Source organism: Patella vulgata, chromosome 6 (assembly GCF_932274485.2).
Source record: "Patella vulgata chromosome 6, xgPatVulg1.2, whole genome shotgun sequence".
In the NCBI taxonomy this organism is placed as follows: domain Eukaryota; kingdom Metazoa; phylum Mollusca; class Gastropoda; family Patellidae; genus Patella; species Patella vulgata.
Window position 1 is genome coordinate 42,425,764 of NC_065884.2, and position 14,956 is coordinate 42,440,719.

General features: G+C 35.5%; 1 protein-coding gene across 1 annotated transcript in view; it reads right to left on the bottom strand.

The window, feature by feature from the left end:
* Positions 1-213: 213 nt before the first annotated feature.
* Positions 214-14,956, bottom strand: part of LOC126823267 (small G protein signaling modulator 1) — a 56,538-nt gene continuing 41,795 nt past the window's right edge. The window contains exons 6-11 of the mRNA XM_050551989.2: positions 10,779-10,933; positions 4,109-4,249; positions 3,335-3,465; positions 1,416-1,457; positions 931-998; positions 214-413 (exon numbers count right to left, since the gene is read on the bottom strand). Of these exons, the coding sequence (XP_050407946.1) occupies positions 214-413; positions 931-998; positions 1,416-1,457; positions 3,335-3,465; positions 4,109-4,249; positions 10,779-10,933 (737 nt within the window). The remainder of the gene's footprint in view (positions 414-930; positions 999-1,415; positions 1,458-3,334; positions 3,466-4,108; positions 4,250-10,778; positions 10,934-14,956) is intronic.

Sequence of the window (14,956 nt, forward strand, 5' to 3'; positions counted from 1 at the left end):
TAGCCCAGTATAGGAGCAGAACAGTAGGACGTTAAACCCCATTTCATTTCATTTCCAAACAGGAAATAGGATCAAGTTTCGTCTTTTTGATTCATTAAAGTAATAAAACAACAATGGGAACCCCCGTCTAAAAACTACCATTTATCAATAACACATTTTGAACTCTCCACAGTGTTCCAGGTGAGTCTATAATGTCATTATTTAAAAATTTATTTAAGAATCGTTTTGACACTTGCCCATTTCTTTACCTTTTCCCCTCTGATTCCAGAGAGGAGGATCAAGTTGGTTATGTGGAAGAAGAGCTGTCTCTAAAACAGAAAGAAACGCTAGAAGGTGTCCTCCCTTCGGGAAATGAATTGGTGGTCTCTGGACGCCATCTTGTCCCACTAATACAACAGTTCCTCCACAATCGGCTAAGAAAAAAAGTAAAATAATATATCTCTCCAAATAGTTATGGTTTAATATTTTTTTAATTATTGTATCTCGAGACAAATTTTGTGTATCAGAATGATATTTTCTCATGTGTACATACAAAAACATTTACTAACATAATTTTATGTAAATGCTATGACAAGGACTATGAAATAATATGGTTTGGCAATCAACGTTTCATCAATAAAGACGAGTCTGGTTCACGGAAATGGCTACAACAGCTATATCAATACAGTTACTTCTACCTATTTTCATTATTGTGTGTGTGAAAGTACAGACATAATAGAGATATAGGCTTCAATTAGTGGTCTTTAGTTTCACACCTTCTCTTCAAAGCTATTTTGACTGAGATAAATAACAGGAATTCCAAAATAAACAAAACATACAATGATTATGCAGATACACTAGACAAATCAGGTTTAAATTTATAAACACTTACCACTATTATATTATATTGCCAGAATACAGACAACTATTAAAGATAATGCATTTACTTACGCTGCTGATGACAGTGAATATAAACTACTTCATCTAGAAATACTGTCATTGCATACTCCCAATACATACTGAAATAATAGTCACACAATATAAACACTCACCACACTCACTTAACAAAAAATGTATAAAAAAAATTTCTGATTGCTCTTTCTTTTTTAAAATAATTGATTTTAAAGGGTTCTAAGATCAATTTCAAAACAGCTGATAGATGTTGTCTATATTACTGATAATATATAATTATTAACCCTTTGAATCCAATGCATTTTTAGACATCCTGTTATACCCTCAGGTAAGGGTGTCAGAGATTTGGACATCAACCACTTGTTTCTAGCAGGTCAAAAAAAAAAGAATGTTGTTGACCAAGGAAGCTATTAAGACATACTTTTAATGATGCCAGAGATGTTAAGTTTTAACAATACTCGTAAAAAAAACTTCTATTGATAACACTGAATGTGTTGTAAAACATTGAATGAGTATACACTTACACCGTTTTAAATTGTTTCATAAAACCATTCGAGCGGCATTTTCTTTTATATTATTCACAACGACACAGGAAACAACCAAAACAAAATAAATACAAATTTCAAGATAAAATTAATAAAAAAACAAAAAATAACAACAAATCAAAATCTAATTTACTGTTACTGATTCTTGAAATGGAAGAAAATGAGTGTGAATAGAACAAAGAAAGAGAAATCAAATAACATTTAGGACAATCTCTTTAGATCTTCAAATGTTTCAATGTACACTAAAAGCCATTAAAAACGCAATGCTTAATTCATGAAATATTTCTGGTAAATATTTTCTTGGGCTTTCCTATCTTATGGCACATAGGTGAAACTTGTGATGGGTCTCTTTTTGTGGAGTTCTGGGTTTGAACCCAATATCAGTTCTCAGTAATGAACTTTGTTTGTGTAAACGCAACACTTGTCTTTCTTCACGATTTTAAGCAGTCCCATGTCACACGTTTTGCACGTGCATTCCTTCCACTCTGGCCCTTCAAATACAGATAAAATTTTCACCATTCATCACTTCGGAAAAATGCCACGCCTTACACAAGAAAACAGGAACAGAGGTATTGGCATGCTGGATCAGGGGGCTTCACAGGTAGCCGAAGCCAGACACTTTAATGTCCACTCATCGACCAATGCTCTCCTCAGACAACGCTTCCACGCCACTGGAAGAGTTGCCGATCGACCCCGACCCGGAGCACCACCTGTAACAACCGCTGCTCAAGATCGCCACATCCAACTACAGCATCTGCGCAACAGGTCCCAGTCAGCTACTGCTACTGCCAGGAGAACTGTTGGAACACGACAACGTCAGATCAGTCCTCAAACAGTCCGAAGGTGCCTGGCTGCTCTTGGATTACGCTGCCGTCAACCTTAACCTTTTGCATCGTCATCGACTTGCCAGACAGCAAATGGGCTGCAAATCAGGGGTATCTGCACAACACACCATGGCGAAATGTCATCTTCTCAGATGAATCCCGATTCAACCTCAGTTTTCCTGATGGACGTCACCGTATCTACTGACGTCGACATGAACGTTTTGCTCGTATCTGTGTGCTGGAAAGGGATTGTTTCGGGGTAGGTGCTGTCATGGTTTCGCCCGCAATCAATGTCAACTTCCGGTCCCAGTTGGTGGTTGTCCAAGGCAATCTCAATGCTCAACATTATGTTGACGCCATCCTTCGTCCGGGGTGGCTTCCATTGCTGGCTCAACATGGCATCCGTCGACAGATGGTTTTCCAGCATGACAACGCCAGACCCCACACTGCCAGGTTGACAAGAGACTATCTGAACAATCATCATGTCCGTGTTATGGATTGGCCCGCTATGTCTCCCGACATGAACCCGATCGAACACCTTTGGGATGAACTTGGACGACAGGTTCGAACCCAAGCAGTGCCACCACGAACTGTTGCAGAGTTGGCACAGGCACTCCAAAATCATTGGCAACTTCAGGCATGTGTAAGAGCTCAGGGTGGACATACTCGATATTGACTTCAGCTGCCCCCTGCTTTGTTTCATGGTTCTCTGACGTTTCGGTTTTGTGCATTTGTAGGGAATTCTTTCATAAAATTAATCACTGATGCTTGTTATCTCGATTTTGTTAATTGTTATGTACATTTGTTAAAAGTTGTTGCAGTAAATAAACTTTGAATTTGGCATTGTATTTTTAATGGCTTTGAGTGTATTATTTGATCTCCAAAACCTTGCGAGATAAATAAAATAACAATATCTAAATTGCTATGAGAAATGCTAAAGATTTTGAAGAGACTGTCACCTTTATAAGAGATCAATACAATTAACAACATAGAAAAACAAAGGTAAGTACATTTAACAAAATCAATATGTTATAAAATAAATGTGTTATACACTACTCATATCAAGGATAATACCTTCTATCAGCGTCTTCATCAACTTGTTCGCAACAACCATTCATCAACTGATTAGGTGTCCACATTATCATTAAACCATCTGTACACTGATGTAATGATAGATAACCAGCCAAGGCAGCAACATCTTCCTTCTATTAGCAAATAAATGACAATTTATTAGTGTGTTTATATTCAGTGAATTCTCAAAAAATAAATTCCATATATATGTACCGGTATTTTACTGGTTAATGTGTGGAAGGCTCTTGAAATCCCCTTTTCTTAACCCAAGACTTGATATTTTGGGCTGAAACTTTTAGACAAAGTAAGTACGCCCGGAGCAATGTTTTGTTTTGTCACATTACACACGATCAAGTGAATATCTATTCAAATTTTAATATATGCCTTCTTCAAGTTCTTGCCAGTTTTATATCAAATACACATAGGAATTTGTTAGACAAATTTTGGCAACCAAGTTCTAACAAGTATTAATGCAGCGAAAGACAATTTATCATAAATCATAATTGACTGTAAAATCTACAAACAGAAACAATGATTAGCTCTTGTTATTCTTTCAATTAGGTCTACAGCAATACTTCAACCTACAATATTATATGCATCACAATACATACTTCATAATATGATTAATATCCAGACATAAAAAAACGTTAAAATAATACATCAATATAGAAGAATTATATTTTAATGATTATTATGGCATTGATTTTCCATTGTCAACACTGGTTTCAGACAGTGACAGTTTATATTTAACATTTGTGGAACAGGATGTATACTTACTGGCTGTACCAGAACATTATTTTTACCATAAAGTAGGGTAGTTTTATTATTCTGATGTAATGATTCAACATATTCTCTTGCTGACATGTGTAATGATTTAGGACTTTCTTCTCCACTTCCACTACTGGCTGTCCTTCTTATCTGTAACATAAAATACAATAATATCAAGCTACAGTATGCATTAATTCACAATAATTGCCTTGGCACCAGTTGCGTAGTTTCTTTTCATTCTGCAAATTAGATAAAAGAAAATTTAACCACCTGATCTTTTTAGTTTTTTGCAAATATGTACTTTTCATATATATTTCTTGAAAGATTCAACAGAAGAATTATTACCAATTTACAGTATTTTCATTTCATTTTTCACACAGATATTACAGAGTCATATTCTATTTCACTCTGCTTAACCTAAGAAGAAAATGTTCATTATCAAACTTAGTCAAGGTACTGATGTAATGAAACGATACACAAAGTTTCACCATGTGTTCCAAAGCATCATTAAATCGAATGGCTTATCTCTACTTAGCCTAAACAGATAATTAAAGGTTGGTAGCTATACTAGGGCTGTCCAGAGGCTGAAATTTGGTGAATCAGGATAGCTTGGACCAGGGAGTAACATAGGCCTGGTGGCGTTGAACTACCACTTTCGGTTTTCAGGATTATGCTACTTCCGATTCATGCCTTTACCTGTGCAACCGTTAGTAACTCAAAAATTTCAAATAAATTTTTAGAGCATCCATGTGATTTTTCTCAAGAAATAGTTTGTGTAACTTTCAAGTTTGTGAAAGCAATGCTATGGCCATTAATCCTAGCAATCATATGTTACCATTTCAGAATCTACATGCCCACCAGCCTATCACACAATCATTCAAAATGGCATTTTAAGTAACCATTCTGTTATAATGTAGCCTTGATTAGGAAAGATGGACTATAAGAAGTGGCAGGGACTATTTGACTCACGAGCTAGTTTTCTCATAGCAAACAGTCCACATTTTATGTACATTTCTAAGTGTAATGGTCACATATGACTCTCAAAACGGTTGAGGGCATGGAAAGTACCCAGGAATTCTGAGTGGCTGATCAGATGATAAGAGCATTCACAAGATCAATAGACTTCTTCTTGTGAACATAAATACGGTGTATGGAATTTAAAGTCAATCAGAAGATAACATTAGACTCTACAGCATTAATAAAGTGATCAAAGGCAATAACTTTGAACGAAATTACATGTATCTTTAATCACTATAAATCATTAAGCTTCCCCTTAACATAAACAGTGTTTATTATATACATTGCAATCAAATGGTCAATTTAGTCTGTAGTTTTTCAAATATATCAAGAGAACTAATTCTGAATGTAATTACCATTAATTGTTAAAGTTCAACTGTTTCATGAACATAAAAATTGTGCATATTTAAAGTAAATTGAATCACTTGAGCCTCAATAAGAAATTGTGTATAGATAGACAGAGATGGTGACAATGTACATGTATATCAAAACATTAAAATATTGGCCCATGTAAACATTGGCATTCACTATTCAGACAAAAAAAGGACAGAAACTAGGAATTCAATTTGATCTAGATACAATGTATATCCACAAAATATTCTAGACTTAAACCCCAAGATACTGCACAAACGACTGCAGTGTAATTGATTTTGGGAGGTACATGGAAATAGAAATAAACAGAGCTATCTGTTATCTTGCATTCGCTATGAACCTGTATACTACTCCCTAGCTAGAAAACTTATCTAGAGCAGTGGAATATGTCTACACATATAACATATAATTCAGTTGTATTCATTAATACAAACATTATCCTGGTACACCAAACATATAGCTAAATATATACAGAATCTATGATTTACATGAACTATATTTCAGTATCTAATTATATACCAATCTAGTGTTATAATCTAGTTGCTTAGTCTTAATAACTATAATCTCCATTAATCTCTAAAGCAGTCCATACCATATGTTGACAGTGTTCAAAAGAATAATATGGTTGCAGTGGTATTAAAGGCAGAGTTATATTTCATCTATAATAATCCATTTAACAAGTTTATTAGGTAATAACTCAAAATTTCACGGTATGTGACCCCTGAATGACCATTCATAAACAGGATAAAAATCAGTTCACAATTATAAAATTAATGCAAAATATGTTACTGAAAATGCAGTTTTTTGGTAATAATTTTTACCTGTTAACTTCAATAAACACATTATTAAAATTTGCACTTATAATTGATCAGACATGATTTTAGCTGTAAGGGAAAGACAAGACACACAAACATTGGGCGTGGCTCTGTCCCAGGGAGTCGGGCATGCACCAAAAATAATAGAGATTCGTTTTAGGCTATAAGGAATAAATATAAACAAGTTTTCAAGACGATGATTAAAAATTGTGGGCTGTAAGTGACACACAGGAAAACAAAAAGAAAATGGGCATGGCTCTGCCAATAGGGGTTAGGCATTTACCACAAACAATAGGGAAGTTTCTTCGTATAAGGAATAACGATGCATAGTTTCAAGGTGATAAGTTAAGAAATACGGTCTGTAGATGACAATCATAAATACAAGAAATGGGCGCGGCTCTGCCACTGGGGGTTGAGCATGCCCCAAAAACAATAGGGATCATCCTTAGGGTATAAGGAATTCATATGAGAATTTTTCAAGACAATTGATTAAAAATTGCAGCCTGTAAGCGACACAGAGACACACACACAAAGAAAATGGGCGTGGCTCTGCCCCTGGGGGTGGCGTATGTACCCAAAACAAAAGTGGTGATCCTTAGGGTATAAGCAATAAGTATGCAAAGTTTGAAGTGGATCCATTCAGAAATGGGGTCTGTAGACGACAAACAAACAAATACAAAAAATGGGCATGCACCAAAAACAATAGGGATCATCCTTAGGGTATAAGGAATAAGTGTATAAAGTTTCAAGACGATCTGTTAAGAATTGCGGCCTGTAGGAAACACACAGGAGCAACAGCATTATGAATATGGACGTATAACCAGTGGCTGCCAGGCAGGATACGCCCACATTTTGCAAGAGATGGATAGAGAAAAGGCTAAAAAAAACGCGATTTTTTGTACAATCAGGGGCAATAATCCAGAAAGTTAGGGTCTGAAATGTGCAAATATCAAAAGGGACTGAGATCTTTGGGATATAAAGATATGTTTTAAGTTTCATCAAAATCGGATAAAAATTGTGACCTCTAGAGGGTCCACAACCTCGTACATGTATTACACACTTTACACAATTTGCGTACAAAGAGCGTCCATTTTGTCTGGCAGTTTCATTTCGATTTTCCCAAAATTCGAATCCAACTTTCATTATGGTAGAATGGTGATGTATTTAAACGGTTTTTAAAATCGGAAAAAAATTGTGACCTCTAGAGAATCCGCAAGCTAAAAATGAGATTTTTGAACAATCAGGGGCCAAAATCCGGGAAGTTAAGTTTGGGTATCCGCGATTATCAAAAGAAACCAAGATCTTAGTGTTGAAAGGAACCAATATCTTTAAGTTATAAACATATATTTCAAGTTTCATCGAAATCAGATCAAAATTGTGACCTCTAGAGGGTCCACAACCTTGATTTACCAGATGTTTACTCTATTTGCGTACGAGGGATGGCTATTTTGTCCGGCAGTTTTGGCCCGAATTGTACGAAATTCAAACTCAACTATAGGGTGTAACGGTGATATATTCAAACGTTTTTTTTAAATCGGATAAAAATTGTGACCTCTATAGGGTCCACAAGCTAAAAACACGATTTTTCTAACAATGAGAGGCCATAATTCAGGAAGTTATGGTTCAATATGCGCGAATATCGAAACGAACGGAGATCTGTGGGTTATAAACATACATTTCAACGAAATCGAAAAAAATTGAGACCTCTACAGTGTTCACAACCTAAAAGCTTGATTTTTCGTAAAATCAGGGGCCATAACCCATGAAGTTACAGTGCAAAACATCCCAATATCGAGAAGAACCGAGATCTTGGGGTGATAAACATATATTTCAAGTTCCATTGAAATTTGATATAAAGTGTGACCTGTAGTGCTCCTACATCTAGTCGGATAGCCGTAAACGGTTAGAACTGGGCGGTTAAACGGTTCGAATTCAACGGTACGGTTATTCGGAGATGTCCCCCATTACATAAGAGTTGTGTCTGATTATATTCCTCTTTAAAACAAAACTTGCCCGTTGTCATTTTGTATTTGATGTTTGAAAATCTTAGAATGTAACAGTCGTCCTACGATGTCGACTGCTAAAAAATAATACTATTAATAGCACTCGTCGTAGTCATACGGCAAAGTCAACGGACCTTGTTCTGACTTTTGCTATTGTTAATCCAATTTAAATACTTCTCGGCATTTCTAACTATATTCTACCTTGTTTATTATTTACTTCAAAACGTAACCACCATTCAAAATATAATCATAAAGGCTAGAAAATGACATTATACTAGATTCGTTACGACATTCAACATGTTTCATATCTCGTAATTTCTTGCAAGAATTCTACTTCCAATTTACTTTATTCTATTCTTAGTAACATTGTGTAATCGTAATATTCGTTATATTGAAATAAATGTTTCAAATGAACCAAGTTAACCAGGTAAATAAATAACTACGGCCTTAGATAGTTTAAATTTTCTTCAAAGAATTGTACATGTCTTAAAAAATTCCTGAAATTTTTGCGCGTGTAATGCCTTTTAGGCATAGCGTGCGCACGAGTAATGACTCGCACCTCCTGACAAGCTCTGTTTTATGTTTAAAATTGATACCATTCGGTTAACGGTTACTAACCGGTTAATAGCTACGACTATTCGAATAACAAAAAGTCCTAACCGTAGGAGCACTAGTGACCTGTAGAGTGCTCACAAACAATTGTGGAAGGACGGACGGACAGGAGCGAGGACAATATACGTCCACATGAAAATGTGGGCGTATAAAAACATGAATTATGAATTAAATTTGCAAAGTTTTCGTGCGTAATCAACCAGCGGCTGCCAGGCAGGATACGCCCACATTTTCGAGAGATGGATAGAGAACAAGCTAAGAAGAAAGTGATTTTTCCTACAATCAAGGGCCATAATTCAGGAAATTACAATTCGATATGCGCAAATATCGAAAGCAACCGAGATCTTTGTGTTATAAACTTACATTTCAAGTTTCAACAAAATCGGATAAAAATTGTGACTTCTATAGGGTCCACAACTTTGATATACCTTATTTTTACGCTATTTGAGAACGAAGGGCAGCCATTTTATCTGTCAGTTTTGGGCCAATTTTCACGAAATTCGAACTCAGTCGTCCTTAGGGTGAAACGGTGATATAATAATACGTTTTTTTAAATCGGATAAAAATTATGACCTCTATAGGGTCCACAAGCTAAAAACGCGATTTTTCATACAATCAGGGGCCATAATTCAGGAAGTTATGGTCCGACAGGCGTGAATATCGAAAGGAACCAAGATCTTTGGGTTATAAACTTACATTTCAAGTTTCAACAAAATCGGATTAAAATTGTGACCTCCATAGGGTCCACAACCTTGATATACCATATTTTTACGCTATTTGAGAACGAAGGGCGACCATTTTGTCTGTCAGTTTTGGGCCGATTTTCACGAAATTCGAACTCAGCCGTCCTTAGGGTGTAACGGTGATATAATAATACGGTTTTTTAAATCGGATAAAAATTATGACCTCTATAGGGTCCACAAGCTAAAAACGAGATTTTTCGTACAATCAGGGGCCATAATTCAGAAAGTTATAGTCCGATATGCGCGAATATCAAAAGGAACCAAGATCTTTAGGTTATAAACTTACATTTCAAGTTTCAAATAAATTGGATAAAAATTGTGACCTCTATAGGGTCCACAAGCTAAAAACGTGATTTTTCGTACAATCAGGTGCCATAATCCATGAAGTTTCGATCCGATACATGCCAATATCGAAAGCTGTCGAGATCTTTTGGGGATAAACCTATATTTCAAGTTTCGTCAAAATCGGATAAGAATTGTGACCTGTAGAGAGTCCACAAACAATTGTGGACGGACGGACAGGGGCGACGGCATACATGTGGGCGTATAAAAATGACCAACAGTGAAAATTTTGAAGTGGAAGCCCTGGTTACATCTTCTTACAAAACGATACTTGAGACAAATTTTGATGTTGGGCTGGTTTATAATGTTAACCCGGTCTAGATAAGGTCTGATGCCTGTTTATCTGTTTTGATTTCTAACAGCACAACAACCATGGAGATATTTTTCTTCAAAAACGAGGACATCGATCAGAAAGTCCAGTGAATCTATTGTGTACCATTCCTAAATCATCATAAGGCTAAAATGGATATTTATGATTTTAGAAAATATTGTGATGTAGTGTCAATACTACGATATATATTTTGAGTCGCCTAGCTCTAATACGCACACATTTTACTTGTAAACAAACACAGCTTGCAAGGGATGTATGGAGTCCATACATTCCCAAAAATTCTGTGGAACCTCAATCCAAAGTAGGACTTGGGGAGATGGACCAATTTAATTCACCGATACTTTCACGACTTTTTCAATTCTATTTTCCCATCGCAAAACGCGATGTGATACATGCTTTCCCAAACACTAAATGTTGGAAATTATCTATCTATTGAATAATTACCTGTAATCCAGGACGTTTTGGTGATCCAGGTCCAACAAAAGCATGATTACCACCTGAATGTATACGATGTCTTTGAACTAGTTCGTCTGCTGGTGGATCTGTCCAAAAATGATCAGATGTCTTCATTTTGGTATAATCTAGAGCACATGGTCCCACTAAAAATAGAACAAAACTTTTTAATTATTTTCAGCCAAAGTAAATGAGTTGTCATTCCACTCAATAACAATTAAACTGACTTAAATTCACAGAGTATTTTTGTCCTACCGAGCAATATTCTCTTTTCAAACTTTTTAGAGAACCAGTGGTTGCTAGGCAAGATACGCCCACATTTTGCAAGAGATGGATAAAGAACAAGCTAAAAAAAAAAAGAAGCGATTTTTCGTACAATTGAGGCCATAATCTAGGAAGTTCTGGTCTGAAATGCGCGAATATCGAAAGGGACTCAGGTATTTGGGATATAAAGATATATTGTGACTTCAAGAGGGTTTACAACCTTGATATTACATACTATTTGCGTACAAGGAGCAATCATTTTGTCAAGCAGTTTCCGTTCGATTTACACAAAACCTTTAGGATGTAACGGTGATATATTCAAACAATTTATTAAATCGGATAAAAATTGTGACCTCTAGAGGGACCGCAAGCTAAAACACGATTTTGCATACAATCAAGGGCCATAATTCAGGAAGCTGCGATTTGATATGCACGAATATCGACAAGAACCAAGATCGTTGGGTTATAAACAAGTATTTTAAGTTTAATCAAAAATGGATCAAAACTGTGACTTCTAGAGTGACCACACCCATCGTATTACATACTTTTACACTATTTGCGTACAAGAAGCAGCCATTTTGTCTGGCAATTTATGTAAGATTTTTACGAAATTCGAACTCAATCTTGTAGATGTGTAACGGTGATATATTTGAACGTTTTTTAAAATTGAATACAAATAATAAATTCTAGCAGGTCCACATGCTAAAACTGCGACTTTTCAAACAATCAGGGGTCATAATCCAGGAAGTTACGTTCGTATACAGGTATGTAAGATTATCAAAAGGAACCAAGTTCTTTGTGATATAAACATAAATTAAAGTTTCATCAAAATCAGGGCTTCCACTTCAATATTTTCACTGTCGGTCATTTTTGATAATATACAAAAATTTTGCAAAATAAATTCAGATTTCATGTTTTTATTCATGGTAGGGTTTGTGAATTCATGTGTCTATACCAATTAAATTTTGGACTTCAAACTGAAATATTAGTAAGGCTTAGGATAGTTATTAATTAATGAAATATTCCCTTTTGGCTACTGAAATAATCAAAATAGCTGAATTGGCCATGGCTTACATGGATTACCACATGCTCTATAGAAACAACATTGACCTGAATAATTTTTAGTTGTAATACAATAACCTCGAAATGAAGATAAATATATAATTATCCACGGCATATTTCTCACATTTATCGGTTTAAGACCATCACTTACGGGATTATGGACCGCATAATTGCATAGTTGTGACGTTAATCATAATAATGAACAAGCCAACAGTGAGTGGTTCATGCTCAATTTTTTTAACAACAAACAGACACTATTCCTTGCTGCGGAGTAACGGAATACACTCTAGAGACGATTGAATTTGACATGTGTGTGCATGCACAAACGCTTAGTTGTTTTAACAATATACCCACGCCTTCAAATGTCTTAATATTAACTGTTTATAATGCTACAAACACAAAGCCTGGCATTCTATAAGAAATACAGGAATTTTAATATCTAATGAAATGCTTTGGGTCATTCGATTTTCTGCGCCAAAATCACCAAGAAAAGTTTTAATATGGTTGGCCATATAAGTTACAATTGCGGCATTGTGAAAGATGGGCTGGCACTGCCAGGCAGGATACGCCCACATTTTCTAGAGATGGATAGAGAACAATTAATACTGAAAGTGATTTTTCCTACAATCAAAGGCCATAATTCATTAGAGGATCCACAACCTGTATTTCATACTGTATTGGGAGCAGCCATTTTGTTGGTCAGTTTCAGTCCGATTTTCATGAAATTCGAAGCCGACAATGATTATGGTGACGGTACACAACCTATATTTCAAGTTTCGTCAAAATCGGATAAGAATTGTGACCTGTAGAGAGTCCAGAAACAATTGTGGACGGACGGACGTCCCCGTCCGGACGGACAGGGGCGACGGCATAATACGTCCACATGAAAATGTGGGTGTATAAAAATGATATTAATCCGTTGACCATGAAATGGCATTAGCTGTAATTTTGAAATCCCTAAGGAATTTAAATATAACTTGAAAGGAAAATAACAACCCGACTTTTCGTCTCCACCATGAGTAAAGGCCTTACAGATGGTTCGAACCAATAGAACACACCCCGATCCGTTTGGCGAAAATGATATAGCGGTTTTAAACATTTTGGTCGAGAATGTTTTAAAATACATTTCTTCAATTTTTTTCAATTCCAGAACGCTTTTATCTGCTAAACCAGTTAATAAATGAAGACCACAAAAGAAATGATTAATATTCATATGAATATTTCGCTCTGAATCTGATAAATCTGACCAGTTTTCTACTAATTTAGCGCATATACAGCCTCTGTATTGTGTAAATAAAGGATTCAAAAGCATTTCGGTGCTGGCTCTGTCTGACATGGTATTTTTAATTTCGAAAATAACGGATTTACTAAATGTAGTTTGTGCAGATTTATCAGCCATTTCACGAAGACCAAGAATAAGTGGCGTATGTGTCGAGTCAGCGGTTATTGCATATATGACACTTTTATGACACTCGGCGCAAATACCTATTTTTCCTATTTAAATCAGTCAAGGTCGCATCGGCAGATGCCTGAGTCTCTCTATTCATTAAATTAATTTCACTGGTATCTGCCAATGGAGTCTCGTCCACTATCCAGGGAAAAAATGGGGTGTCAAGAAAATCGTTGTATGATTTCATACATTTATTGGACTTAGCCTTACTTTTACCCAGCTTCCTAGTCTTTGTCTTCAGTCTGACCAGTCTATTTTGAATGTAATTGTCACCAAACATCACGCAGTTGTCATGTAAAAGAGGTAATGATAGACCAATGCTCAGTAGTTGTCAGGAATTTATTAATTTTTGATCGTGCGTAACCTAATAGCAGTAAAGGGGCTTTGTTCTTGAAAATTCTTATGACACTACGGGTGAATGACGAACAATGGACCACTTCATGCCTTTGATAAGATTCTCAAATATCAATTAACTTTTATTGTTCTACTACAAGATCAACACAATACTAAGATTATGTGGCTTCTTTAAGTGTGCATTATTCTGTAATGGCCGTACAATTTTATAGTTACATAGTGAAGGTCGATTGTAGCCATGTTTAAAAACTGGGTTTTGAAAAAAGGTTATTTTTCCAGAGTGCAAAATGGCCAATGAGTTAGATTTAGTTATGGTTGTTTTCCATAGCCCTAGGTTTTGAATGGCATATATGGGCGCCATGGAACCCATGGTCCACAACCTTGATATACCATATATTTACACTATTTGCGTACCTACTATTTGGTCCGATTTTCAGGAAATACGATCTCTACCATCGTTAAAGTGTAACAGTGATATATTCAAAAATTGTGACCTTTAGACTAAATTAGCGGTAACACAAAGCTAAAAACGTGATTTTTCATACAATCAAGGGTCATAATTCAGGAAGTTACAAGACAATTTCATACAGATCAGATTATAATATTTGTCCTCTGAGGGTTAACAAGGATCTACAGACTGAAACAAGGGCCTTAACTCTGGAAGTAATTTACAGAAAATTTTTAAATTTGACAGGCTTTTTGGTTTTACTAATTTAAATAATGTATATAAATTTCATACAGAATGAATGATAACTTTTGTCAATGAAACGTTCACAAGGTTCACAAAGAAAAAACAAGGGCCATAACTCTAGAAATAATTGACGGAAATTGCTGAAATTCAATTGACCTCTGTTTCACAAATTTAAATGATGCATATAATTTCATACATATCTGTTGATAACTTTGATCAATCGAGCATTAATAAGGTTGAACAAAGTGAAACAAGGGCCATAACTCTAGAAGTAATTATTGTAATTTGCTGAAATTCAATAGGCTCTGTGGTTTCACTAATGTAAATGATGCATATAAATTTCATACA